This window comes from Peromyscus californicus, unplaced genomic scaffold (genome assembly GCF_007827085.1).
Source record: "Peromyscus californicus insignis strain IS unplaced genomic scaffold, ASM782708v3 Scaffold_20__1_contigs__length_68692818, whole genome shotgun sequence".
Taxonomy (NCBI): Eukaryota; Metazoa; Chordata; class Mammalia; order Rodentia; family Cricetidae; genus Peromyscus; species Peromyscus californicus.
Window position 1 is genome coordinate 52,538,035 of NW_026294503.1, and position 25,230 is coordinate 52,563,264.

Here is a 25,230-nt window from a genome sequence, read left to right on the forward strand (position 1 = left end):
TCTCCTCTCTCCCACAGCACGAATTATCAAGACAAAGCAGTGGTGTGACATGCTCCCTTGCCTGGAGGGGGAAGGCTGCGACTTGTTAATCAACCGGTCAGGCTGGACTTGCACACAGCCCGGAGGGCGGATAAAGACCACCACGGTATGTGGCCCCTTTCCTTTCTCATGGGCATGTTGGGGAGAAGTGAGCAGACACCACAGCCTATGATGGATGTAGATTCTATGGGCTGGAGCAGGGACAGGTGGCAGCTGGTGTCTCCAACCTGGTCACAGCTTCTTCTCACCCTCTGGCATTAAGTTCCAGAGAGCCTGTGCCTAATCAGTTGGTCTTTGGGTGCCCAGGGACCGAGCCACAGAACACAGAACCACCTAGATTGGTCCGCTGGGCCGGTCATCTCGGAAGTGAAGCTAATACAATGCATATTGCTGGCACTGAGGCTGCTCGGCTTTGTAGGCGAGATGTAGGGGTACATCAATCTCCTCAAAACCTGAGGGCAAGTTTCTGTACCCTACCTGAGGCCAAGGGGGCCATCCAGATTCAGGCCAAGGGAGGGAGCTGCACATGGTTCTGCTGCTGCCCTAGATTTCATCTGGTGACAGCTAACAGACCCCAAAAGCTCCCAATACCTCACCTTCCTCATCCTATGGAGCAGGGCACACTGAGTCTTTCTAGAGGACATGGCTATCTTGATCTCCAGAACCATTCTTTCCACAGGTGGTTGAGTGCACAGGACTCTAGGATGTCCTTTGATTTTTTTTTTCTTATTGCCAATTCTTTGAAATTTCTGAGGTGTTATGGCTCCACACACTGCCCGGGCACTGCCCACAGTTATCCCTTGTGATATGCAATTGAGAGGTGAAAAGTCCTTGGGCAAGACGGGTCAACCTCCTTGGACTGGTGACTGTTCCCGTAGCACTGGCTTCTTTGAGAACATGCAAAGGCTGAGACAAGTCCAGGGTCAGTGCGGGAACCTGTTGGGCTGCTGAGTGGATGTAGATGCAAGCACGCTGTGAAGAGCCTTAGGCTCTGAGGAGCCTGGAGAGATGCATGGAGGAGGGAAGCCACAGGTATAGCATATTCTATGTCTGCCTCTGCCCTGTGCTCACCACAAGTGCAGGTTGACCCCCTGAGTTCCCAAGACCTCCCCCCCCCAGGCAGGGGCCACAGATAGGTGTGAGAGTTGATAGATAGATAGAGATGAGCCCCATCACCCATAACCATGCAGAGGTCTGCTGATGGCTTTCCCAATGCCACATAGTGGCCTTCTGTAGAAGGTCCAGCCTCCCCAACCACACCCCAGGCTTTCAGCCACTTGGATAAGTGCTACAATGGTGAAAACTGTCGCCAAGAAAGGAATCATATATCCATAGTCCCCCATGATTCAGAGGAGAGTCATGACAAGGCGAGAGGGTCTTAACGCCCAAGCCTGTGTCCTTTTAGGGACCAGAGGTAGTCCTAGGCTTGGTGCATTCTCCACTTGCTGGGGTTACACTTGCAAGGGATGGGCAAGTAAGGGCAGTGTGCAATTGCAATTGGATACCACAGTGGACTGGGTGGGTGTGAGGGCCCCTTGAGCCAGCTTTACCTCTTCCAGAGACAAGAAAAGAGCTGGACCAGCTCTGCAGTCTTGTCTACATGGTGTCCTTGAGTTGAAAAGGATGAGACCCGACTCCTATTGGAACCTCTAGCCTAAAGTCACATGTTTTTAACTGTCTAAAATGTTGGTTCTCAAGCCAGATACTAAGAAACCACAATTTAAAGTCCCTACTATGCATTTATATCATGGCCTCTTATAGAGTAAATTAGCATAGGTTTCACATGTCGCCATAAATTGTTTTTCCGAGATGACAGTCTTGTTGACCATTACCTCTAAGAGGCCTGGTGGCCATGTAGTGGCTGCTAATTCCTTTCCAGTGTCACTCATCCCAGATAGGGCCTTCGTTCTGCCAAGACCCCTCTCCACTCTGTACCCCGGCTATGCCGACTCCGCATCCCAGCTCCACTGTGACACCCTAACCCTAACACAGTGTCACTTGCTGATTGTATCTCTGTGTGTGTCACCAGAATGGGAGCTGCTCAGGGGCAGGTCACTGGTCCTGGGGAACCTGTAGCCTGTCCCCTCATGGGGCCTCCTAAGTATGTGTGATAAATGGATCCATTGATTAACCCAGTGCAGACCCCCAGATACATGCTGATGTTCGCATTTCTGGAATCACTGTGTCTCAAAAGCGTGGGTCACCACCCCATTAGTGGGTCATGAAATTAATTTACTGGCTCATGATCAGCCTGTAAAAAGTGGAAGAAAGGTCATAAAAATACTAGAGTGCCTCTCGGGTCACTGGGATGAGTGCCACTTAGAGCAGCACAGGCATAGTGGTGCTGTGGGAGATGCGAGTGTTGCTGTGCAGAGTGGGAAGTCCGTGGCCCTGACGACTCGGGAGATAAACGAGGCTCTGGGCTAGGTTTGTTAAGGGTTCCTCTGAAGTTACCCCTTAAACTTTGCTTTGTGAGCAGCCATCTGCACTGAGCCAGGTGACTAGTGAACGCCGAAGGTTCTCCTTGGCCATAGAAGCAGCACCCTTTCTTGTACCCATCCACGATGCATCGTTTTTTAGAGATGGTGCAAGGGGTGGGATCTCCTTCCTCTTCTGCAGCCCCTGGGCTCTGGGTTTCCACTAGCCCTGACAGCAGGACTTACAGGCGACCTAAATGAAAAGGGCTAGAGGATCCCAGGTGGGGACTCCAGTCCCTCATAGCTGGCCAGGAATGGATCCCAGAGCAGATGTTGGCTGGCTACGGCTGCGCTGCGCACTGCACATGTTAGTGGCTTTCGCAGATATTCTAATCAGTGTTTACTCTGCGTTTCTGTAATGTTTATGAATTGCAAGATGCTCAACGGTGAGCCATACCATTCCCTAAATCAGAATAAACCAGATGGATCGGAATCCAATTAGCTATTAAGCACCACATTTTAATTCTGTATGTTTGTGGGGGTGGGGGGATGCTTGGGGAGGGCTTCCTGGGAGTCCTGCTTAAGAGTTAGCACTTGCACGGAAGTGTATACACCAGAGGACATAGATTCAGAGATGTCCAGATGCCAGCTGCAGGAACACATGTGAGGGTGAATGTCTGACCGCTGCACCCAGTGTTTTGGGGGCCTCTAATACAGGCAGATGTAGAGTCCACTCAAGCAGCCACTCTGAGCAGAAGTTACTCTCAACTTACGTGACACTGGCTGCTGACTTGAGCTGGGTAGCCCATGCCTGGATCCACGGCATCTGGAAGTCAAGAGCGCTGAGAGCAGTCACATTCCCGAAGAACACAACTGTGGCTGGTCCTCTTCTCAGCCATCCTAGCCTCATCTTCTGTCCAAGAGAGTTGGCCTGGAGCAGGGAGGGCCTTTCTGGTGCACAGCTAGCTGTTGAGTGGAGTCTACCCATTCCACTCAGGGCTCTGCAACTGCAGCTTCCTGCCCGCTTGGAAGTGAGAAAATGGTCGACCTCAAGAGCTTCTGCAGGTCGAGCTGGAACCTGGAGGTCTCCATCATGAAATTCTGAAGGCTGTGTGTGGTCTGATGGCCATACCAAAAAATTCATAGAAAACTAGACTGGGCTCCTTCCAGGAATCAACATGGGTCCCTGAATGGCTAGCTGTGTGCCAAGCCACAGGTGTGCCTAGGTTCCCACCAGTGTTGGTAATGCCCGACTTCACAGAAGAATGGAGCACCTCCAGGCACCCCCATATTGGGCCAACAAACCTCCAAGGGGCCTTTGTGGAAACTTACCAAATGCTAGTCTCAGCCCCTAGCTAAAAAGGACCAGATCCCTGTGCTACCTATCAGCCTTCTGGAGACCCCTGTGAGGAGATAAGGATGTGACAGCATGTATCTAGGAGGGGACTAGTGGTGGCTGTAGCAGAAGAGAAGGGCTGAAGCCCTAGGAAGCTTCACACCCCAGAGAGATAGCACATTGAAAAAGTGCTTGCCACAGAAACATAAGGACCCAAGTTCTCCCCCAACCATCCATATAAAAAGCTGGGTGTGGAGGCATGCATTTGTAATTTCCAGCCCAAGGGAGGCAGAGACAGTATTTTGGGTTCGACAGCCAGCCAGATTAGCTTGATCCAAGGTCTCAGTGATAGACTTTGTCTAAAAAAAAAACAAGGTAAATGGCATCTGAGGGGTGACACAGGGGCAACCCCTCTGCCCCCAATGCACACTTGTACACACACACACACACACACACACACACACACACACACACACACACACACACACACAATTTGCAAAACTGGAAGATGTGGGTTTCCTATGTGAGACCACCTACCAAAGCCCAAGGATGAATAGAGAGATACATCCTGGAACTCCAAATGAGATGTGATGTAGTGCAAGTTCTCCAGTATCTGGCTCCGGGTGTTTATTATTAAGACCAATTAGAATTCTTGCTACAATATGAGGCCCTGGGAGATGGGGGAAACAATCTCAACTTCAGAAGGATGAAATCAGTCCCACACTGTCATGTCTTGACACAGGTTAGATTTATTTGCTCTAAAGGGGACCCTCAGTTGAGAGAATGCCTTCCTAAGTCTGTAGTGCATTTTCTCAATTAGTGATTGATGTGGGAGGGTCTGGCCCATTGTAGGCAGTACGGCCCCTGGTCATATGGTCCTGAGCACTATAAGAAAGCAGGCTGAGCAAGTCTTGGGGAACAAGGAAGTAGTAGCATTCCTACTCCATGACCTCTGCAGCAGTTCCTGCCTGTGGCTTCCTGCCTTGAGTTCTTAGCCTGATTCCCTTCAGTGATAGACTGTTTCCTGAAGTATATGGTGAAATAATTCCTTTCCTTCCCAAGTTGCTTTTGGTCATGGTATTTATCACAACAATAGAAACCCTAACTAAGACACACAGAGAGACACAAGGCGGGGGGCCAGAGGCAGACCTCAGAATGCAATGTTGCCTGGGGGACTGCTCAAGCAGGGACTGGCATCCAGGTGCCCCCCAGCCCAGGTGTTGCAGGACACAGGTGCCGGAGACCAGATGTGGCTCTTGACCTCTAGTTCCCTAGCTGCTGGAATGATCTGTCAGTGTGGAGGGAGAACGGGCCTTGCTCCCAGAGGTTCCACCATTGGCTCTGCACCCCTGCCCACGCAAAGCTAGAGATGAAGGCGTCTGGGACCTCAAGGGCATCCCCCAGCAACAGGAGCAATGAACAGACTCCTGGGTTACACTTATAGTAGGGATCTGGATAAATTCCAAAGGCTTGAATCTGGAAGAAGAAAATGGAATGGTCTTCTAAGAAGTCAAATGGGAAAATGAATCCCTGGAGATGGGAGCAATCCAGCTGCTTCAGCCTGAGTTCATTTGTCCACCATCAGCACTATAGCTCCATCTAGGCAGGTTCAGTTGCTTACCATGAGAAGGTGTGTGTGTGTGTGTGTGTGTGTGTGTGTGTGTGTGTGTGTGTGTGTGTGTCTCCATCTAGGCAGGTTCAGTTGCTTACCTGTGTGTCTGTGTGTGTGTGTGTGTGTGTGTGTGTGTGTGTGTGTGTGTGTGTGTGTGTGTATGTGTGTTCAGCTTGGCTTCTAAGGGGTGAGGGTTTAGCTGAATCATCCAGGAGACAGGCAGGAAAGCTTGGAGCTGGTCCCTCACCCAGCACCCAAGACAGCTGATTTCATAAGTGGCCAGGAAGGATCCTATAGCTGATTGAATCCTCATAGTAATTCCACACCAGGCTCCCTTCCCACCTGGTGAGGTCACTGGAAATCCAGAGGCCTTTTCTGAGACTGACGGCTTGCTGATTGTTAGACATTCCATTGTTCCCTGGTCCTGCTAGCTGTCCCCATATGGTTCTCCTCCTCCTATCTGAAGCTGGGAATCTCTTAAGCCTGTGCAGGCAGGCAGCTCCCTAGCTCTGAAACTCCGAGACTTTGGGGACATGGCATGCAGTGGGTCACATCTTTTCTTGACTTAATGTCCTTCATCCTCCCAGAGCATTATTTCAGTTAATTACACACAGATAGGACTGAGGAGCACAAGCTTGTTTCCCCCAACCCTGCCCCACGTTACGTGTGCCAACTACCACTAAGCCACTCCCCATGAAATTTACATCTTTGGTTCCAGATGCATGGCAAGCCAACCTGGGCTCTCATGCCAGGTGTCCTCTGAGTTAGTCCTGATTCCCAATGACACCTGGTCTCGAGAATCCACCGTGGTAGAAAGATGATGGCAGGAGGCATATATGGGATGTGTTTAGCCAGTAATCAAAGGAGCAGGCAGGACCCTCGCCGACTTGATTTCTATGTGGGCAAATGTGCTTTCACATAGAAGAGACTTCCTTAGCCCAGATGAGGCAGACCCCCAGAGGGGCAGCAGAACCCGTGAGGCCAGGAAGGCAAGGCTGGGGACCTGGAGCCCTCCCTCGGAACATAAAGGGGACACAACTGGAAAGGAGGTGGCATGTGAGATCACCTGAAGGGACACTTCTCCTAAGTCAGACACTATCTGACTTAGATAGTGGCTCCAGAGAGGGCGTCACTGTGCCCTCCTGCATCTCACATGGGCAGGAGGGGCTTGTGGTGATGGACTGCCTTCAGTGACACTGGGGTGTTATTGGGGGGATTTTTTGTTTGAATCCCACATCGGGAGAGAAGTCAGTGATGCCCTTGCCATGCAGCTGACCTAAGCATTCTGCATTGACCTTCCCTTCTCAAACCCACGTGGTACCCAACATCCTTCTAGTCCTGATGCTAGGCCCAGTCCTGTGAGGACCCTGGGAACCAACCCTTAGGATGCAGATCAGCTCTCTTGGCCACCTTGGAGCACACACCAGCAAGGAGGAACCTAGGCCAAAGGTCAGTGGCTGCTGTCCCCACCTCCACTGTGATCAAAGGGTGCCTGTGGCATCTTGCCAGTGGAGCCCAGACCAGACACACAGGGCAGAAGAAAACCACCGTAGAAGACAAAACTCTTGCAGCAGGCAGACTGCCAAAAGGAACATCGGAGGAGAAAATCCTGCTTTCGCCCCTCGAGCTGGGATGGCCTCTCGCCCAGCAGCCCTGCACCTCAGATCGATTTAGATGCTCTCTGGACGTGACGTCCTCACAAGGACAAAGCAGACTGGATTAAAAAGTCGTGTGAGCACTGAGGCGGGCAGTTCAGGCTCCGTCCGCAGGAGCCCGCTGCCTGCACCCTAACCCATCTTTGTTCGGCGCAAGTGATGAAAGACCAGAGTCATTACTTGGATCCATTCTGTGCTCCTCTGAGTCACCCTGTTCATCACCACGGTAATAGCTGGACATTTTAATAGATTCCGTGCGTAAACAAAAATGTATATGGCGGTGCTGCATCAAGTAGTATTGTAAGCAGAGGCATTCTTCATGCTCTTGGTGGAGATGAGCCCAGAAACAAACCAAAAAAAAAAAAAAAGAAAAAGATTGGTTTGACCAAGCTACATTGTTTCCGTCGGCATTTTTCAGAAGGAGAGGCATTCCTGCTGGTCCCTCTTTTCTGTAATTGGTCTGCATTCATCTCAATTTTCCTTAAAGCACTTGTTCTTTGAATTGTTTTAAATACATAAATAGCAAACGGTTGAAGCTGGGGGAAACTGGCTCAGTGGGGAGTGGGACACAGGGCCTGTCCTCTAAGACAGGTGGGTGTGGGGTGAGCCACCGGCACAGGAAGGGTACTCCTCCTGATAGAGGAGGTGACCGGCAGCCGGGCCAGTACTGAGCATGCCTGAAGGCGGCACCAGAATGGCTAAGGGTTCCGGTGAGGTAAAAGATGAGGGTTCAGGGTCTGTGTAAGGTTGTCTTCCCAAAGTGTCGCCAGGGAAATCTAGCTCTGTCCCCTGTGAAACTGGGCCACAAGCTCAGCCTCTCCAGGTCTCCCCAATTGTCTCCCTCTCTGTTCCTTGGCACACTGGTTGCACGTTGGAGGCTAAGGTGTAGGTCTGAAGCATATGGTCCCCTGTGTTAAGATGGTGTGGAATCCCTCACAGCTCTGTACAGGGATCGGTCTTTGACGTTCAGTGGACACACTTGACTATCTTGGTGGCACCTGTTCCCGACTGAAATACTTGTGCCACATAGACACAGATGAAAGAGACAGAGGGCCTCCTGACCAGACTGTCCTTCACCCATGGAAGCTGGTAAGGAGACACCGCCAACTGTGAGATCTTGCTCTTGTAGCAGCGGCACCCCCTTAGACCGCATCCTTCCAGCCTTCCGAGCACTTACTATTTTTACTGTAACCTTGGAAAAGGTGAGGCACCTGAGTGTAAAGTCTTCTCAGGCCCCCATGTCCTGAGCAACCCTCTTCCATGGCCTAAAAGCCCTCTAGACTTGAAGAAGGCTGTTTGTGGGAGGCAGGTTATGGGATGTTCCAGAAAATTGCATTAGAGACCTGTGAGAAGGCCCTAGAGTCACCCCTGAAGTGGAACCCAGAGTGGTCAACTCCGATAGGCCCTTCTAGCTGCCCTGTACACAGGGAAGTTGATACCTAGGTGGCCACCCTGGGATGTGCCACCCCAGGCCGCTGCCACCTACTGGGCCAGGCATGTGTCCCACAGATAAGTCTGCTTTCACCAGGAAAGGGCCAAACAGCATCTTGACAGGTAATGTTGCCAGAGTGCTCCAAGTGTGTTTCTCTGTGTTGGTTTAATTTGGCCTTAGACTCTCAGGTAAAAATAGTGTTGTTTTTATTCAGGACAGAAGTAAGGTCTCAGCTTTATCAGAAATAGTGGGCTGTTGTTGAGTGTAAAGCTGGAAGATTAGTCAGCATCTGTGTGCTCATCATGGAAGCTGTTGGGGCCAGAAGCCTCATTAGTTCTGTCCCTGCACCAGGCGATCCCTTAGTCCCAGGCTCCAAGCTTCCTGAGTTGGTCCTCATGGTTAGGGTGTACAGATTTGACTCGCTGTCCTCAGCCAGCTGAGATAGCAATAAGCGAGCAGGAGTGGCTTTGCTGGAAGTGGACCCTTTGCAATGGCCTCGGTGTGCTCTAGAGGTAATGAAATATGAGCCTTTGGCATAGGCACTTGTCTTAGGGTTTCTATGGCTGTCACAAAACACCATGACCAGAAATCAAGCCAGGGAAGAAAGGGTTTATTTGTCTTACACTTCCATATCTCTGTTCATCATTGAAGGCAATCTGGACAGGAACTCAACAGGGCAGGAACCTGGAGACAGGAACTGATGCAGAGGCCATGGGAGGGTGCTGCTTATTGGCCTGCTCCCCGTGGCTTGCTCAGTCTGCTTTCTTAGAGAACCCGAGACCACCAGCCCAGGGATGGCACCATCCAATAAGCTAAGCCATCCCGCATCCACCACTAACTTTTAAAAGTTCCCTACAGCAAGATCTTATGGGAGGGCATTTTCTCAACTGAGATTACCTCCTTTCAGAAAACTTGAGCTTGACATAAAACTCTCCAGCACAGTGTTTGTGAAACAAATTAAAAAAAAAAAAAACAAAATCGAGGAATTTGTATCTCTAGCCACACTGCTTTAAGTTGCTCTATTAAGCCAGACACTTAGCAGGTGCATCAAGTCCTAGGACAGCATCTACTCTGTCACCAGCACCAGCATAGTTGACCTTGGAGATCTGCCACCAGGTCCCCATAAATGCCCCACCCCCTGCACTAGAGCATAAATCTCAGCCTTAGCCTGCAGCATGCATAATAACACCTAGGCACATCTTGAGAGAAGAGCCCTATTCTAGGACTGATGCATGGTAGCGAGTGAATGTTCTGGGTCAGATCTGTTCATTCTTAGCCTAAGGAACTGACAGTTCTTTGTTTCTTGGCAGATGACCTGTGGCAGTAGGTCTTCCTAAACCTTGGCTTTCTTATCTGGAGAAGGAGGGAGGGGGTCCTCAGCTGGACTCACAGGTTATTGGGGTGGGATGGAGGGAAAAGGCTTCTGAGATACTAGGGTTCTCTGTGGGGAAAGGCTCTTGTCCTTTTACACCCGGCATATCCTGGGGTACTCACACCCCATTGGCTGTATAGGATGACAGAGTCTCTTCTAAGGAGCCCTCTCTCTTTGATGTGATAGCAGTCATGCAGTGGGAAAGGTCAGGGAACTGCATCTCTCAAGGATGCTGTTTTGATTCTAGTTGGATCTGCTATGTGTAGCCATGGCCTTCAGGTTCTCACAAGGCATGTGGTCAACTGGTGTGTAGGCTTCCAGAGGTGAGGTGAGAGAGAATGGTATTTTTCTTCATTGCAGGAGAAACGTAGCTAGTGAGAGGAGAGCTCAGCTCCTCTCCCAAGTCCTTGGAGAAGCATCCATGATTTGTAACTTAATATAGTGGCTGGACTCCACATGCTGGCTTCATCCTCTGCCCACCTTCAAGTTACAGAGGATATTTGAAATAAGAACTCTCGATATCATCGAGACTCAAAGGCATGAAGAGAATCCCCATAGAAGATGCCCTTGGCTCCTCAAAAGAGCAAACAGCCCATGTCACCTCTGAACCCTGCTTTGACTGTGAGTCACTCTGCAAAAGAATCCTAGGATATCTTCCTCTTTGTGGGCTTAGCATCAGGACATGTGGTGATGGTGATGGTGGGAACACAGGAAGGCAGAGGGCATGTCTCAGGGACTCTTCCTGCAAGAGGAGTAATGGCGGGGCTCAACAGAGTTGGCTGGCAAAGCTTACTTGGTAGACAGCATTCTTTGAGGAGCAGAAACAAAGAGAGGGCCTAGTTCAGACCCTGCGCACATCCTGTTTGCTTCCTGACCTCTGAAATTAACCAAGCTGAGACAGAACCCAAACTTCTAATAGCAAGCACCCAGCCCTGAGGCCACCTGTGGCTGGTGGAAGCCTATGGATAGTCACATGAAAATGAGTGTTTCTTCACATTTACCAGCACCCAGGTCCAGCCTGGAAGAGGATGAAGCAACCCATATCCAGGGGAGCAGAGAGAGTCTGAAGATTTGACATCCAAGCCTGGGCAGCTTTGGTCTCTGCCTGATGAGACCTAGGCCATAGGCTGGAGCCTGGGAAAATGAGCACTCTCTGTGAGGAAGGGCGTCCTAAAGAGAGGGCCAGGTAGCCCTGGAGCAACCCACTGGGCTCACAAAGGCAGGCTCGGAGATGTTGACTGGATATTGTGGAGCTGAACTTGGCCATGTCTATTATTCCAGGATGGCATGGCAGAGAAGAGCCTAGAGTGAAGGCAGACCCTTGTGCTTTCCCACAGAGACACATGACACATGAAAAAAACATTGAAGACCCAAGAGCAGAATTCCAATGTGTGTTGGAAGCTACAAATAATAGAATTGTCACTGCAGAAAATGGAAGCCATGGTGTGAAAGCCATCTTAAAACTAGAACACAGCCAAGAAATGGGATAAAGAAGGTGAAGGAGACAGGTTTGGAGGCCAGGGAAGGGACATGCAGCCTGAGAGCAGGAATGCTGCTGCCAAGGAGAACCCCAGCATCAGGAAGGGAAAAGATGAGCTTTGGGGTAAAGTGAGGTGTTAGAAAGAAACACGCGGATCCCCTGGGCTTATGTAAATGATGCTCCAGTGTCACCTGTGGTTGATTAAGGATGGCCAGGGAACAACCAGCAGCAGTGTGAGAAGAATCACCCCAGCCCATCCTCAGTGCAGGGTCATCCCTCTTTGTGGTCCAAAATTATCCAGGATGGCTTGCTTCAGACCTTTGGGAAACAGTCTCCTTGATCAACATTAAAAGCTACCGGTGAAACTAAGCCTGCTGTCCACTAAAGCACCACAAACCAAAGAGCGAAGGGGATCTGAGCACGTGTGCAAAATAAGTGGAGCCAGGAGCGAAGGGTAGCAAGAAGACAGTACAGAGCATTGTATATAACAGGGCCTTGCTGCCTGTGAACACAATAAATGTAAATGGACCAACTGTCTCTATCAAAAAAGCAAGGACTATCAGGGCAGTTGTTCAAGACAGCAACTTGATTCAGAACCATCTGAAAGTACTTGTAGCAACACAGGAAAGGTTTAAGGTGAAGAGTAAAGAAAGCTATACCAGGTGATGGGATTGAAAGGAGTGTGGTGATGTCCTATGTCCGTGCAGATACTTAGTGACATATATTTGTTTGTACACTTGTAGTTCAAGTTGCAAATGAGCGGTCGTGTTTGAGACCCCCACAGCTGACAAGCATGCCAGGGACACAGATGAGGAAAGCGGGACTGTAGATGAAATGGCCAGAATTGGTGTTTGAAGTTGAAGGTTGCATGGGGCTTGAAAGTTAATGTGTTTCCGGCAGACTGTGTGGAGATCAAATAATCACCACCAAGAGCAGGAGGAGGGAGAAGCAGGGCACAGGTCCCGTGAACCCCACCTTCCCACAGATGCTTTGGTAGTTACCTATGGAAACTGGTGTACAAGCAAGGCTGTCCTTCATGTGTTATCAGTCCCAGGCAGAAGAGGTGTGCCAGCCTTCCTTCCCAGTCTAAATCATGGAGCTGTTCTTCCTTTAAGGCCATAGAGAGTTGAAGTCAGATTGTCTTGCAGGAGGCTAACCCACAGGTGACCTGGCTCTCAGGGCCTTGGTCTGTGTCCGTATGAAATTAGCAAGATGCTACCTCCAGGGTTAGTGCTACACGTGAGCCATCACTTGTGAGGTCATTGATATGATCGGAACAGGGTGGAGCACACTGGATAGTCACACGTGGAATTAGGGTCCCATTTAGGATGAAGCAGAAAGAACTCAGCTTGGCTAACGAAAGATGTTTTTGGAGTGAGTGTGTCTTTACAAATCGGAAACAATGAAAATAACCTAGATTTGGAGAAAACAACCCTCCAAAAGGAGGAAAAATTAACATTAAAATTATTAATTAGCTTAAAAAGAAACACCTGGAATTGGTTGCTGGAACTGGTTGATTATTAAAGATTATCTTTAAATAATCTTATAAAGACGTGTTATTTTGTTTTTAACCTCTGTTTAACCCACATATTTAAGGCCAAGAAGTAAATGTAGAAGAAGAATGTCAGCCTTACATTCAGACTGTTCAAATGTTCAAGAACTGCCAGTGTATTCCTCAGGATATGGGAGCTTTGACTGTATGCATGATTTTTTTTCTTTGCGGAAAATGACCAAACATATCAGAGAGGAGAATAATGTTAATAATCTCCAGTAAGCTTTCTAGGCTGAGGGAGTTTGACAGGCACATTCTTTAAAGTATTTAGCATGCAGGACTCTTCCCCCTAAATACTGAGAAAATGGAAAACTGCTGGATTTTCAGGAAGCCCTGATTGAGGGTGTATCCCCAAGAATGGAAAAGCAACATTGCTTTGTGTCACGAAGACTGAGGCCGGTGTCGCAGGGCGTTATGTACAGGACTCACCCAGCTGAGTAGACCTGGGGCCTGAGCCCTCAGCTGTCTTAGGCACTACAGAGACATCTGGGTTCCTGCTGCAGTGGCATGCCTTTGCCAATGACACTATCAGATGGGACACACATCATCTATACCTGCGGGAAACCACAGCACCCTGAACTCTGCAGTCCTTGAAAAGCAAGACAAAGCCAGTGCCGGTACAGCAGGGTATGTATAAGAAATGAAGTTGTACTTCAATATTTCAAAGCCAGGTAGTATGAGGTACCACAATAAGTTGTACCAAAAAAAAAAAATTCTCCTACAGCCAATGCACCTAAAAAAGACAGCAGGCACACAGTAATGGTACTTGTAAACAGAGAAAATCAAATGAATAGTACCAGAAGCCTCAGACCGCAGCCTAGCACAGTGGGTCTGGTGTTCACTTTCTTGTGCTATGTCCACCTAAAGCCAGGGGATTGATTGTCCTGCAGGGAGGCCCACCCCTGCAGGGAGGCCAGTCAGGAGCTTCGGCCACCACCACCACTGATCACTCGCTGGACATTCTTGAAAAGCCAGTGCCATGAATACCTGAGATGAGAACTGCGACCTTCATGGGCCTCAGAAACTCAGCTGGATGCCTCAGAAGTAATAAACTAGACCTGCCGCCAGGGTATTCAACTTTGAGTGTTTTGTGTCCACACACACACCCTGTGGTGAAGGAGTTAGACAAGCAGCGGTCCTGTAGACCAGACCCGGCTGCCCTGTTTGTAGATAAAGCCTTGGGAGGGAGGGATCCCTTGTGCTCACTCACACATCTGATGCCACAATTTCCGTGAATTTTCAAATGAAAATTTGAGACTACCTATGATTTTACATTTTATCAGTGTAGTCCAATCAGAGATTTGTGTAGGCCCTTGCCTCGCTGCAGCAGACACATGACTCCAAAGTTGGCACGGAGGCAAAGGTCATACGGGGGTATCTCGGTTCTGGGCTTGAGGATCTAGCCAGGCCTGAGCTCTGGTTCTTCCACTGGCCCGGATGAAACGAGGTAGGAGCTGTGTTGACAAAGTCCCAGGCGCTCAGTTAAAGCCTGGCAGTGCTTAGCACTTGTCATTACTGTCTCCCAGCCCATGGAACAGACCATGTGTCCCTGACACAGAGCTAAACGTCCCTGAGAATTGCGTTTGGGCCACATCAGCATTTCAGAACGTCAGCAGTTGCTGGGAGGAGGATTGGCTTAGTCTTCCAGGGAGAGGAGAAAAAGTCAAGTTGTATCCGGAGCACACACTGTGTTCCAGATGAAATTCCCTAGGGATTGCGGAATGGGAAGAAACAGAGCTGGCGAAGACAAAGCATGGATGAGCACTGAACCAGGTTCAGAGGGAGGAAGAACGGAATCCTGCAAGCTCAAACCCAGCCTGCAAAATCCCTAGCAGCAGCTCACACTCCCTGATACCGTGAGCTGGGCAGAGTTCTCTCTGAACACAGGAAGTACCAAAAGCGGCAGATGCGTGGATGCACTTGACCTCTCTTACACCCTGGCTCCCGTGGCATGGCTTACACACTGCATCTGCCAAGCATTTCAAGTCCCACAAATCTCCAGCCTGGGGGAGAAACCCATGGGCTGGAGGTACAGCCCCATCCATGCAGATCATACATGCCTATGATGCATAGCCCTGGGTTTTAACTCCTAGGCCACTGCCCCCTGCCCCTCAAAAAACAGTGTTCCAAATATGTGTTCTGCTGAAATCATTTTGATCCGTAACCCATCATAAAGCTGAAAAGCTATAGGTAGAACCGCGGTAATCTGAAGATGGGTTGGGACAGTTGATGAGCAGACTTACTGCATGCTGCAGAGACTTGTCCACAGAAGAAAGGGGGTAAGATGTGTGAATAGTGAATTTCCACGATAAGAGACAGGAATGCCCAAGAAAATGTGGAGATTCCTCTTAGACGATAGTGGATAAAAACACAAGTGAGGTGCCAGTCATCAGAGACATTGCAGTTGGTTTCATTTCCTTCCAGCTACCTCTATAGCCTTCTAGAAGATACTAATATGTACAAACCCATCAGTCTTCTGGAAGGCATATGGACAGCATCCATCTGGATAATCAGAGAGAAGTGCCCAAGGCACTTGGAACCCAGTGTTGCCATTGCTCAGAAAGGTGAACCTAGAGTTGGCAGAGGACCCTCAGTTCCCCTCCTTGGGTCTTTCTACCCACAAAAGAGGACGTACCTATCCACACATGTGCACACCTATTCATCGTGACATTGTTCAAACAGCCAGCAGGTGTCCATCAGTGGCTGATGGGTAAGTAACCTGCAACCCTGCCCTCAGCTGTGAAGAGGAAGGAGTGCTGATGCCTGGTGCATGTGGTGCACTTTGCACGCTTCGTACTGCGTGAAGGAAGCCAAGCCCGAGTCCTCACCGCATGCCTCTGCTTCTGTAAAATGTCCATTCTGAGCAGACCAAAAAGATAGGAGAATGCCCGGAGCTTGGAAGGGAAGGTGGGTGATGGCTGATGGCATGGTGTCTCGTTGAGGAGACAAAGTTAAGCTAAGCCAGACTGTGGTGGTGATTGCCCAGCCCTGTGAATATGCTAACACAATGCATGATTAAATATCATGAGATAGTTAACACCATTTCAGCAAACACAGCTACAGTAGACATATTGATGTTGTGTGCTCCACCCATGGAGATTTGCCCAGCATCATCTCAATAGCCTGAACTCATGAGCCCTTTCCCGATGGACTGCACTGTTGTGGGACCATAACATCTCTTTGCTGCCTTGTGCCCTGCTCAGAGCCTAAATCTAGCCACAAAGAGGTGACCACACCACCCCTAGTGGCCATCCTAAGTTGAAAGGGTCTAGGACATGAGAAGGGACCTTGGAAAGTGGCTATATTGATGATGAACCACAGAAGAACGTTGTCCATGCAACTGAGGAGTGCTTGGCCACAGAAGTGGGCATCACGATGCCTTGGGGGAAGGCATCTCCAATTCTAATTCTGTCATTATATGTCTTAGGGACTCATAAGTCTGTGGGCAGCTAATGGCTGAGCAGCCTCAGTCCACCTCTGATATTGGTTGAGTTGTTTTCAGGACTGACAGAGGGATCAGTTGTTGGGATCTGTTCCTGCAGAGTAATAGAAGCATCAAAGCTGCATCATGACTGGGGACGAAAGGATAACAGGTCAAGTCACAAGGTATGTCCCGTCACTTGTCACGGGTCCTTGGGCCATCCCCAAAGGTGTCAAGGTGTGTGTAGGTTGGAAGCTGACCCAGCCCAGGGAGTGCCAGGTTACCTGAGGCATAATGGAGATAAGTCTGAACTTCTACAGCAGTGGATCACACCCAAGTCAGGGAAAGCATCGACCCATCCTCCCTCTCTATGGCTACTCCTGAGGCCGGAGCCCCACTCCATAGTCGAGGTGGGAGTGTGTGAGAATAAGTGGTGAGGGAAATGGCCTCAGCCTAGAGGAACCAGGGCCTGCCTCACCATGGATGGCCTGCTTGTGGCCTCCAGACCTCCTGAAATAGAGGAGAAAAACCTACCTTCTCCCCTACCCAGGATTCAATGAGGCTGAGGCTAATAGGAGGATTACGTGGTAGGTCACAGTGGGCCTGAGGGTGGCCTGATAACTCAAAGCCACCTGCCTTGCCTACTGGGGAAACTGAGTTCCCTTTTGGAGTATTACAGAGGCAGGGGTTGTCATTTAAGAAGACATGTGGGGACTACACTCAAGGCCTAGGGCATTACTGTCACCACAACTCTTAGAGGAAGCAGGGCAGCCCAGCTGTCTGGCTCTTCTGTGGGTTGAGGTATAGCTTGCTCTCTCAGTGAAGTACACAGATCTCAGCTACACAGCTTTGTGGACTCAGCAAACTTACGGGGCCAAAGAGATCACAAGCATTACCCAGCACCCCTCATCCCCGAGGCTTACCGCTGGTCTTGGGGCTTTTATCCTTGACCCTGTGGCTCCAGACCCAAGATAGCAAAGGTGAACCAGATACCTGCCCTTGAGCTCCGGGTCTCAACTCCCTTGGGGGTCCACACCCATCAAAGGCATCCAGAGTCCCTCAGCATCTAGCTCTGTCCCTCCAGGACCTTCTGCTGTGGATCCTGTGGGGAGGGATGTCACCTCACCAGGGACCATTCTCCCTACTAACAGTCACTTAATTAAGTGAGAAAGAAGACTCAAGCTAAGGGTGTGACAGTTTGATGCGCTCATGCCTAACCTCATTCCAACTTAAAATGTGTAAGAAGCTAGCTCTTCCTGGGCAGGGTGGATTCGTTTTCTGCTGCTGCATAACGAATCCACAGACTTAGCAGCTCATCTTGGCATGCCTCTGTGGCCAGGGGTCGCACTGCCGGCTAGGCTCTCTAGCAGGTATACACTATAGCTGCACGCACACAGATACATGCCTCCCCAACACGTACATATCCACACACACGCCTCACCCATATACCTGTGCATGTACTGTCTCACAGTTACACACATGCATACAACACAGCCACAGGCACACACATACATGAACCATACACGTGTGCATCATATGGCAAGCACATACACACACGTGCCACTCCCACATGTGCACACGCGTGCACCACATATGCTTTCACTCACAGATACATCCACATACCTATGCACACATAGCCTGCACCATGTGTACATATACACTCACACACGCACATACCATGCTGATATTTTTCCATAGATACTGTTGTCAGCTAGCTGGGAGACTTGTCAATATGGGCCTATTAGCCACTGGCAGCTGGGTTAGGTGTCGGAGCAGGTCAAGTGCCGAAGTTCAGTCAGATCTACAGCAGTTCTGAGGGGTGAGTGAACACCCCCTAGAACACTCATCTTCCCTTACTGATGGTCTTCGTGCTGAGAGCCAGTTTCCCTGAAGAGACTAGCAGTGTGGCTTCTGACCTCTTCACTCTTGACCTTTTCACACTCAACCGATGTCAGACTTAGCCTCGAGGATATAAAGTCTTCCTCCAGGGTCTCCTTTACCAACAGCCTTTTAAAAAGCAGACCCCCCCTTGAATGGGGACCAGGCCTGTATCCTGCCCATAGTGATGGAGAGCTCTGCTGGTACATAGAACAGGGAATGGCCAGCCTGGCAGCTTACCTGGGAAGTGGAGTGCAATAAAAAGAGCCATCAGCCATGACGACCCAGCACTCCTGAGAACTGCCCCACATTAGGGCCCAGCTTCTAGAAGTTTCTAGGGACCCTTCCATGAGAACAGACCCCCAAGAAATATAGATACGAATTTGAGGTGGGTTTTAAGGCACTAAAGACAGAACTATACGCACCCTGTATTCAAATTCAGCAAGAGCTCAAGCTGATGTTCGAGAGGACCGAAGTTATTTAGCCCTCCAGTGTACACGCCCGTACAGCTTGTCACCCGGCTTAAAACAGTGCAGCAGCTGCTTTTCTCTGTAGAAGTTAGGTTGGGGACAGTACACAGCTCCCTCAGAGGGCCCCAGCCTTGCCTCCCTGCGGTTCTCTGCCTCGTGGCATAGAAGGGCTGCCTAGTTCTTGCTTTTCTACTCTCAGTCAAGCCTAGATTGGGTAGTACATGTATCCAGCCACAGTGACCTTCCACGCTAGTGGCACACACCACAGCAGTGACAGGGCAGACCTTTGCCTCAGCCCCACTAGTCACATCCACCCCTGGAGCTCCCAGCTCAGGTTCTAGATGGCTCATGGTTGCCGGTTAAGGAGGATCTAGGGAAGAGGCATGTGGTGTCCCGTCCATCTCCCTCAGTGTGTCCTGGGCTGCCTCTCATGGCCTGTCGTGACCTGTTCCTGCTGTGTCCCTGCCTTTGAGTGAGGGTCAGGTACTCTGTCACTGTGGTCTCTGCTCCGGGTCAGGGCCTAGTCTCCTGGGATTTCAGGCCCATCTCTGCCTTTCCTCAGTGGCCTGTGTGGGGTCTGCTTGGAGGTGGGCTGAGGACCTAAAGGTGCTGATTCTTTACCTTCCCATCCCTGTCCTCCTCCGTGTGGGTGGAGGGTGGCCTCCCACCCTTCTGCTGGCTCTTAATCAGCATAGCAGGAAATTCACTTCACCTGCCATCTCTTAGTCCAGAAGGGTCCATATTAGAAAACCAAAGGGAAACTTGGGAACTAGAAGAGGATCAGGTAGACATGGGGGCCGGGGGAGTTGATCTCCTATGGCTGTAGCAAGGAGAATAGGGAACGGCTGGTGCTGTACACAGTGGAGGTTGGGACCTGAGTTGTCCATGTCTATGCAGTGGACAGTCTTCTGGGTTCTTAGGTATTAGAGGATAGGAAACTCCCAGGTGTGGTGAAGGCCTCTACTTTCTCTAGGCAGCCTGCCCACTGGGCTTCAGTGTACAGGCTAGCAGAGGCACCCACTTCCACTCTCAGCCCATGCCCATAGTCAAGATAGAGACTCTGGAGTAGTGGGTGCTAATCTAATCCGGCAGTGACACCCCAGTCCATTTTAGATGCGGGTGACTGTGGCACCTGAGTCCTGCCTGGTGTTTTGGAGTTCATGTGGTAACAGTATGGGAGCCCCCTTGGGCACAAGTAGGTGGCCTCTAACAGCAGAAGCTTATCTTGTTAACAGCTCTAAATTCAAAACTCTAAGATGAGGGTGTGCCCAGAGCCAGCTCCATTCATAGCCTCCAGGGAGGAGGACTCTTCCCGCCTTGCCAAGTCTCTGGTGGCCACAATGTTCCTTGGCTCGTGACTACACCATTTCAGTCTCCGCCTCTGTCTCCATGTGGCTGTTTCTAACTGTCCTGTCTAGATCTGTGTTCCAAGCTCGAATCCTGCCCTTGTACCAATACCAGTCATTAGATTATGGTCCTCTGTAATCTGGTGGGACTCTGTATTGCCTTGATTACATCTGCTAGAACCATCAAGGTCAGGGTAGATGGGTCATCCCTCTAGAGGGGACCAAGAGTAACTGGGCACAGTCTCTGCTCCCAGTCATGGAGGCATGAGAGCCCAGCTTTTCTCCAAGACTAGCCGCACATGCAGAGCCCTCTCGCTGAGTAGAGTCCGCCTCCACTCCTCTCTGGGCCCATCCTTATTAGGGAGTTTGTTTATGGAAGATCAATAAATATTTGATGGAAGGATGAATAACCGTGGGCAGATTCCTCAGGCAAGCCTAAGGCCTTCCTCTGAGCCTCCTACGACTCTTGAACATAGCTTCCGGGTCCCAGTGGGCTCTGTACTGCTTCGGTGATCACACCCCATTTTGATTAGTTTGGGAAGATGTTATTTGCTAATTTGATCAGGGCTGCTGTTTGCTTTTGGGCAGTTTGAAGGTACAGGCCTCTACTAGGCTGTGCCTGCGCAGCATGATAGCATTTTGTCTGGGTCACTTTCCAGGGCTCTTGTCTTCAACTGTTGGGAAGGGCTATTCCCAGACAACCTTTAGTCTCTGACACTTCCTGGGTGAGGGACTTTGTGTCCTGGAGGTGGGTACTGGCCTTCAGGTGGCAGGGTGCTGCTGCTTACCTCCAGTCTCCACTGGACTCGAAGCAAGGCCAGCTGTGGTGCAGATCCACCTTTGAAGATGGGGGAGCGGGTCCTGGGAGCAGGAGCCAGGCACGTAGACCCAGTGCCTTCCCTGAGCCTTGCAGTTGCTTTTGCTACTGTGTCTTGGGGCATTCCCATTGAGGTAGCCCTAAGCAAAGGCCCTCTAAACAGAACCCAGCTTAACTTAGCTAAGTGTCTTACACAGCTGTTGTCTGAAGGTGCAGATCTGATCAGACTCCGCCCCACAAACCATGTCCTGCTGCCTTCTCAACCATCCTGGAGGGGCAGGAGATAGTTCTCCTGTGTTCCTGGGACCATCATCAGCCAGAGAGGAGACCCTGGATGCCTTGAACCTCAGTACAAGTGACTCCATACCCAGCACTTTCACTGTGCAGGTTCATTATACAGGAAGGCATCTTTGCTGCCTACAGTGACCCATCAGGCCCTTCATCCAGTTACCAGCATACTGTGAAAGTGCACATGGTACTTATTATTTCAGGGCTCATCCCTGTGTGTTGACTGCATAAATGACCAAGGACCATTCAATGAACCCTGTTTCCATTCTCAGCAAATGCCTGTCCTATTACTTTGAGGCAAGGCATACCTGTTGCCATGTGTCCCTTCAACCCAACACAGTCACTGTGAGGGCTGAGCTGGAGTCTCCAGGATATCAGAGTGATCTCATGACTACTATGTGGCTCTGTTGCCCTGAGCCCGCAGTCAGACTGTGACCCCAGAAGTGCCTCTGGGCATTAGCACTGTAGGAAATGGTCCAGAGAAATGCCACCTGGACAGCTGCTTGCTCCTGGTGGCATCTTGCTCTGGCCTTTCTCCCCTGAGCAGGGCAGGTTGCAGGCTGGCCTTCCTTGTCCTCATCCCACTAGGGTTTCCTTTGTGGCGTAGTATGTGTTCTCAGGAGCTGAGTCATGGTGGTGGGTGTAGGACTCCCTGCTTGGTATCCCATTAGGAAATGGTGCATTCTGAAGGTAGGCAGACTTGTCTCCTAGAGACAATGGTCTTGTTCCAACTGACTTTTGCCCCCCTTCCAGATGTGATTAACATTCAGGAAAAGCTCAGAGTGGAACTCTCTTGGCCATGAAGGTTTGGAGGCTGGACTCCCTACTAACTGCCACAAGACTGTAGGCATAGCCAGGACAGAGAAACCCTAGAATGTCAGGAGGGGCAGAGTTACCGAAGGCTGTTAGGCAGGGCAAAAATAAAATGTCCGCTATTGTCTTTTTCATCATGGGCTGCCCCCTTCTACCGGCTCTCAGATCTCTTCATTGGTAAACACTAACTCATGATGTGGATATGTTTGAACCTGGGGAAACTGAGATACAAGGAGGCAAATTTTAAATATCAACCAGATGTTCAAAAAGCATTATGCAGTACAGCATTGGGTCTGGAAGATACATTCTGCCCTGGGAAGGAGGCTAGCCTTTGGCCCCTCCTTTATAGCAAGATAGCTCAGCTTACGAACAGAACCAGAGGAATGCAGAACAGACAGGGAAAGTCATGAAAAGGTATCCTGGTTCTCATCTCTGAAGCCTGTGTTCACCATGATGTTGGGGGCTTCATGCCTTAGACTCAGATAAGTTATGGGTTGGTGGGTTGAAGATAGACAGGCCATGAACATGATACCAGAGGACCCTCTCGCTGCTCAGACCTGGCCAGATGTGCTGTACCACCCAGACATGAACAAATAGCCTGAGCAAGGCAGGGCCCTGAGCTTCCTGATTCCCCACTCTTCAGAGAATTCCTTGGTTGCCTGGAACTAACCTACCTTGGTTCATGTTTCTAGTGTTTTATGATTGCCAGGATTTAAAAGCATGTGCCACCATGCCTAGCCATGTTTTACGATTTTAAATTGAACTACAAACTGTGCCAGCCCTCTGTGGATGTGAGACTTGACAGATGTGAGACCCTGGCTCCTTATGAGTTCTATTTTCCTGCAGGAAATGGAACAATTTGGAAATGAAAGGAGATTGCTGGGTACAGGCTACTGCCAAGTGCTGCTCATACTTCCTTTCTGATTTTACCAGGGTATTCCTGTGGGGTCTTCCACTCAGAGCAGTTTGCTCCTCCATGAGACTGACATATCCTCACCACAGTGCCACATGAAACTCTTAATAACACAAGCCACACCTAGGGGCGGAGCAGAAAGGTTGTTTTCATATGGTACTTTGCTGTGTCCAGATTGAAGGCAAACCTTGCTGTCCACCTTAAAGAAGATGATTGGCCGCAGCATCCTCACTGGGACCCAGGTTGTACAAGTACCCAAGTCATGGCCTTTGACGTGAGCCATGTCCATACCTCACCATACTATTAACCATCACTCAGAATGGAGCTGCATTCAGTCCTACATGAGTGGATTGTTCCAAGCCAGTGGACTCAAGGATTCATTCGAGTTGTTCTTGGATCCATTCTGACCAGTGCTCAGTCTGAAAAGCAAGAACACATGGGGAAGACAACAGATCACACCCTTGAGGTTGTAGGTATGACTAAACCAGAATGGGCTCTACAGGTGGAAACATGGGGTCACCACCCTGCCTAGGCCAGTCACAGAGGGAAGTCTCATGAATCTTGGACCTGGGACTCCTATAGCTGATGCCAGACTAACTTAAACCTGGGTACATAGTACAGGACAGCAGTGCCAGCCCCAGGAGTACCACTGTGTTCCTCATTAAGAAAGCCTAGTGTTAGTTTTTAGCCTTGTGCTTATTCGCCTTGTCAATTTGATGCAACCTAGAATCACCTGGGAATTCTCATTGATAGATCATCTATGTTGGGTTGGCATGAGGCCATGTATATAGGGGATTGTATTAAAAAGGTAATTGATGTGGAAAGATCCAGTCTACTGTGGGCGGCACCACTCCCTAGGCAAGGAGTCCTGAACTCTGTAAGAGGAGAAATTGAGCTGAGTACAGCAAATGGGCCTCAGACACTCATTTTCTTCTTTCTCTTTATGTGGAGGTGATGTGACCCACCGCCCCAAGTTCCTGCCTTGACTTCCCTGAAGTAATGAACTGTGACCTAGAATTGTAAGCCAAAAGAATGCCCTGCCTCCTGACACTGCTTTTTGTCAGGATATTTTATCACAACAACAGAAATGAGATTAGGAGAGGGTTCACCTCAGCTGGCATGGGCTGTTTAACCTCTAAGCTGAGTTCTATTCCCATCTGGGCACTAGCTGACTGAGCCATGGCCCCATTGGGCCACAGCAGCAGCATCCTATGAGCTGTGGTCAGCACACAGTGGAGCTCAGGATATGGGCATGCAGATGACCTCCCTGTCTGGAGTGCTCCCACAGGGTCAGGGAGACACTCAGCACCACCATTGGTTTAGTTCCAGGTCAGACCTCCAAGAAAGAGCATTGTAGTCAAAACGAAGAGGTACCTATCCAGGAGGTGATATCAGGGTGGGCTGAGTTCCCAGTCATGCCAGGACCCCTGGTAGGTTTCCTGTCTGAGTTCAGCTTGCTTCAGCCATGGGTGGGGTGGGTATCAGAGGGAAAAGGCCTCTGTAGTACCCTTCTTGAGGAAGGACCAGAAAGGAAGGCCAGGTAGGGTAGGGCCAATTTGCTGACTTTGAGCAGAAGATAGGCCTGAAGTCATGCATGGTACTCACAGGACATGTACAGGTCAACTTGAGCCTTACAACATGTCCAGTAGGAACCCAACAAGCTTGAAGACCCTGGAAAGTCTGTTGTGCCCTGCTGTTAGCTGAGTGGGAGGTTGGTGTCTGTTGTGGCCCAAATCCAGCATGTGATGCCCAAGTAAATGGAGAAGGATGTCATGTAGAGCCAGGAAGGCTTCCTGCATATCCCTTAGATCTGTCCTCATAATACCATGACATGGTGAATCCTAAGGGATAGAAGAAGGAATATGTGGAGGTGGGAATGTGTTCCAACATGTCACTATGCCAGGGCTTGGATGTGGAGGTGACACCATTCATTTCTTGTTGGGCCAGGCACCTCTAAGCCACAAGCATTGGTGAGACAATTCCCAATTCCTGGACTCTTCCTAGCCATGGGATCTGTGCCACAGTGTGTCTCCGTCATAAGGTCCTCAAACTGCAGATACTTCACTGGGGCCCTGTGGATTCTGCCATCATCTCAGTCCCCTCTGGACCTTGCTATATCCCTTAGGGCTATAGCACTGAATTCCTGGGCTATACATGAAAGGGCCAGGGGTACCAGTAAGCAGTCACTACCACTGGTTAGGTCATCAAGTGGCCACAGATTACTGTCTGGGACCACCACTTACTATGTGCTAAGCTTTGCTATATGCCTGCCTTTTTCCTATGGTCTGTCTTTGAGTGCAGCCTCTGAAGACACTATAATCCTCATTCAGTGTCCAACATTCAAGAGAGTACCTGGAGATGCTGGTGCCTGAAGGCTTCCAGTCCAGGG

The 25,230-nt window shown here is 50.0% G+C and overlaps 1 protein-coding gene across 2 annotated transcripts in view; it reads left to right on the forward strand.

Moving 5' to 3' along the window:
* Tafa5 (TAFA chemokine like family member 5) overlaps positions 1-25,230 on the forward strand; it is a 212,373-nt gene that overhangs the window by 180,058 nt on the left and 7,085 nt on the right. The window contains exon 3 of one of the 2 annotated variants that reach the window (XM_052748589.1): positions 18-145. The exons of the other annotated variant lie outside the window; for it this stretch is intronic. Coding sequence (XP_052604549.1) covers positions 18-145 — 128 coding nt within the window. The remainder of the gene's footprint in view (positions 1-17; positions 146-25,230) is intronic. 2 annotated transcript variants of the gene reach the window in all.